Genomic DNA, 3,354 nt, shown 5'->3' with positions numbered 1-3,354 from the left:
TATTTTAATTAGGTAATATTATTATAATTTCTGATTGCACTTTTATTGTCTTTTGTATAATAGCAGTCCCAACGGCCGAGGTAAAGTAGTCAAAATAAAGTACTCACTACAAAAAACAAGGCCTATACCGAGAACAAATATCCTCGATATAAGCCCAAATGTCCTTGGTATAGCCTCTACCGAGACAATGTCGTCGGTAGAAAGTTATCGGTACATCCGCATCGGTAAAACAAAACTTCTACCGACGACATTAAAAATGTTCTCGGTATAGGTTTTACCGAGGACAATGTCCTCGGTAGAAAGTGACAAAAGTCATCGGTACAACCAACTCCAATTTGTCATCGTACTGGTATATACCGACATCTTACTGGTATATACCGAGGACAATGTCCTCGGTATAGACTTTTCCCCAATTTTTTTTTTATATTTGTTATTCCCTTATTTATTTATTTTGAATTAAATATAAAAAAATAGAATAAAATTAAAACACTTATATTAAACATATAAATAAAAACATAAGAGTATGTTCGCTGAATCAAAATAAATAGTTGTCTTAAACATGATAATGTAATAGTCAATTGTAATAAAATTCATACATAAGTCCTACTGAGTCGGTGCTCCAACATCGGGATCATCGGGTGGTGGTGGGGCACATTGAGATCCCGGGGTGATACAATGAGTCCGGACATGCTCCTCTAACTGTCGAAGACGCTCTCTCATCTCAGACAACTCTTCATCTCTAGTTTGTGAATGACGAAAATCAAATGGAGTTCGGTCCCTTATGTTAAGGATACGTCCATATCCTTTCTGGTGGCCCTGTCGTTTTCCGAAGACAGTTTGTACCAAAGATATGTCTTCATCTTCAGGCGCACTCGAAACTGGTGTGGAACTCTCAGTATCAGTTGCCTGTGTCTGCTGTGTGTCGCGGTATGCACGCAATTCCTCCTATGATACAATGTATAATGTAATTAAAATTTTGAAACAATTAAAATTTTGAAAAATGTTTAAAAAAACTTAACGTACCCAAGTATTTTTGGCTGTCTCTGTCACCCACCCTGTGCCTGATTTATGGTGAGTATCCATCCAGCTATCCGGGATTGACTCAAGTTGCCCAGTCTCTAAATTGCGCTGTCACGTACATATATTTTTATAAAATTATTAATTAAACGTAAATAAGAAAAATAAACTAAAAAATAATTAATTAACTAACTTTTTTATAGCGCAGGGTTGGGATTGACTGAGAACCTCCATAGCTAAGCTCTTTCAGTTTCCTCCTATTTTCCTTGTTGACCACAGAACGTTTCTGCAAAAAGTTATCGTTAGTAATATATTTAATTAAGATAGTTAAGTTTAGCAAGAAATTAATACCGTAATTTCTGGGCGTCGGAAAAATTCAATGGCTTTTTGCCACTGCGTATCCGTGCAACCACCATAACGATTTTGTGGCCCATTAATCGTTAAATGCTCTTTAATATCGTACTTCCAGTCAGAATACTTTTTAGCACACGAAGTATCAATGCCTCTCAAGATCCCAGGCATATGCCGTTCTCCATATCTAGTACGCCCAATATCAAACAAATCATCATAATTTACAAACATTTATTAGTAAATATGATATATAACATAAAATGAGAATTAACATAAAAATAAATAAACTACTTACTTCCAAATGTGCAAGTATTCTTTCTTTCGAGGCATTTGGTACTTTTGACCATTGAGGACAGTCCGGATATGTGTACTGTCGAACAAGTAATCCGAGCTCTCTTGAGAAATTTGAGTTGTACTCTCCGATCTCTTTATATGTTCTCCCCCGCACATCCCACTCGAGAGGGAGAGGACGCCCCAACTGTTCCCTCTTTTCCCGCGTGTTCAATCCTTTATGGCGTCCACGTTTATTTGGAGGCGCTATTGTATGCAAATTCAATATTTTAAAATTAATATGGATTAATTGTTAAATTTTAAGGAGTATATCAATGTGTAAAGTATTACCTCGTTCACAATCAGCTGGGATATCTGACAGTCCACGTGGAGGATCGCATCCTCTACCATCACCCCCGTGAGATTGAGCAATAACATCAGCCATATCTGTCAAATTAATCGATATTAAAATTACATTTATCGGTTCAAAATGACTATATAAAATTATTTATTGTTAAAAATAATTACTTCAACATATTATAAAATTACCACTTAATTATCACTATAATAATCTTCACTATCATCATCGGTTTCTATGTGTTCATCTTCCTCTTCATCATCTTCATATTCAACCTCCTCCTCCTTCTCCTCCTCCTCCACTTCCTCTTCCTCCTCCTCTTCTTCTTCCATTTCCTCCTCCCTCTCCTCCTCAATTGCAACATTATCTATCTCAACAAATTGTAATGGAGCCCCCGTACTTTCAAAGCTGATTTGTGGCAACGGCCCAAGATCAACGAATAATTGGAAATTAGAGGAACTAGTGTCGTGCATAACATCTACTTCTACATCCTCCGCTTGTTCTTCAACTAGTGGGATGTCCCACACATTTCTGTGATGCACTTCTTGGACGACTTTCCAATGAGATTTATTTTTAAGGTCTTCAATGTAGAAAACTTGGTTAGCCTGAGTTGCTAAGATAAATTTATCATCTTTGAAGGCCTCCGAACTGGTTTTGATACTCGTTATGTTTTGCCAAGCTTTCCCATCAGCAGGATGACGCAATACACCATCTTCTTTTATACGTTGCTCGTAATGCCATCTCATATGTTGAGCAATGTGCCTCGATGCATATTTTCGCATTAACTTAGGGGTTAAAATAACGCATCACTTTATGAGGCACTTTCTTTCCCTTGGTGTTCTTGTCCACCCATCGATCCTCCCCACAAACAGAACATTTGCTTTTTCTAGCATGTTCTTTCCAAAACAGTGCGCAATCATGCTTGCAGACATGGATTGACTCGTAGCCCAATCCAAGTTTCCGCAACAACCTTTTCATTGCATAATGCGATTTTGGAAGCTTATTTGGGGCTGGAAATGCATCATATAACAACTCCAGCATTCCATCAAATATTTTGTTGGGAATTTTCCCCAACACTTTGAAATGCATTAACTTCACTAGGAAATTCAATGATGTGTAATTTTGACACCCGGGGAATAATGGAGCCTCGATCTCAGCAAACAAATCGTTATAATGTTGCCCACCCCTGTAGTCTGTTGTAGGTATCTCTTGACCGCGCTCATTCTCCGCTTATTCGTCATTGTCATTTTGCATAAGATCATTGAGAACATCCATCATTTCATCTTCATCATTTTGATCTATCTGAGCTCTCATTGGTATTATTTCATCCTCTCCATGCCAATGCCAATTGGTATATT

General features: G+C 37.5%; 1 protein-coding gene across 1 annotated transcript; it reads right to left on the bottom strand.

Moving 5' to 3' along the window:
• Nucleotides 1-558: 558 nt before the first annotated feature.
• On the bottom strand, nucleotides 559-1,587 carry LOC133793750 (uncharacterized). Its single transcript, XM_062231040.1, has 3 exons — nucleotides 1,211-1,587; nucleotides 1,024-1,128; nucleotides 559-945 (listed from the first exon to the last, which is right to left on the bottom strand). Exons 2-3 carry the CDS (start codon nucleotides 1,081-1,083, stop codon nucleotides 604-606), a joined length of 402 nt encoding a protein of 133 aa, XP_062087024.1. The 5' UTR covers nucleotides 1,084-1,128; nucleotides 1,211-1,587; the 3' UTR covers nucleotides 559-603.
• Between the last annotated feature and the right edge of the window lie 1,767 nt (nucleotides 1,588-3,354).

This window comes from Humulus lupulus, chromosome 8 (genome assembly GCF_963169125.1).
Source record: "Humulus lupulus chromosome 8, drHumLupu1.1, whole genome shotgun sequence".
Lineage (NCBI taxonomy): Eukaryota > Viridiplantae > Streptophyta > Magnoliopsida > Rosales > Cannabaceae > Humulus > Humulus lupulus.
The sequence above is the reverse complement of the archived record's forward strand: the minus strand, read 5'-3'. Positions and strand labels throughout refer to the sequence as shown.

Coding starts and splice junctions, on each gene's coding strand:
- LOC133793750 (XM_062231040.1), bottom strand. CDS start 1,083: ATGGATACTCACCATAAATCAGGCACAGGGTGGGTGACAGAGACAGCC. Junction 946..1,023: donor AGACAGCCAAAAATACTTGG/GTACGTTAAGTT, acceptor ATTGTATCATAG/GAGGAATTGCGTGCATACCG.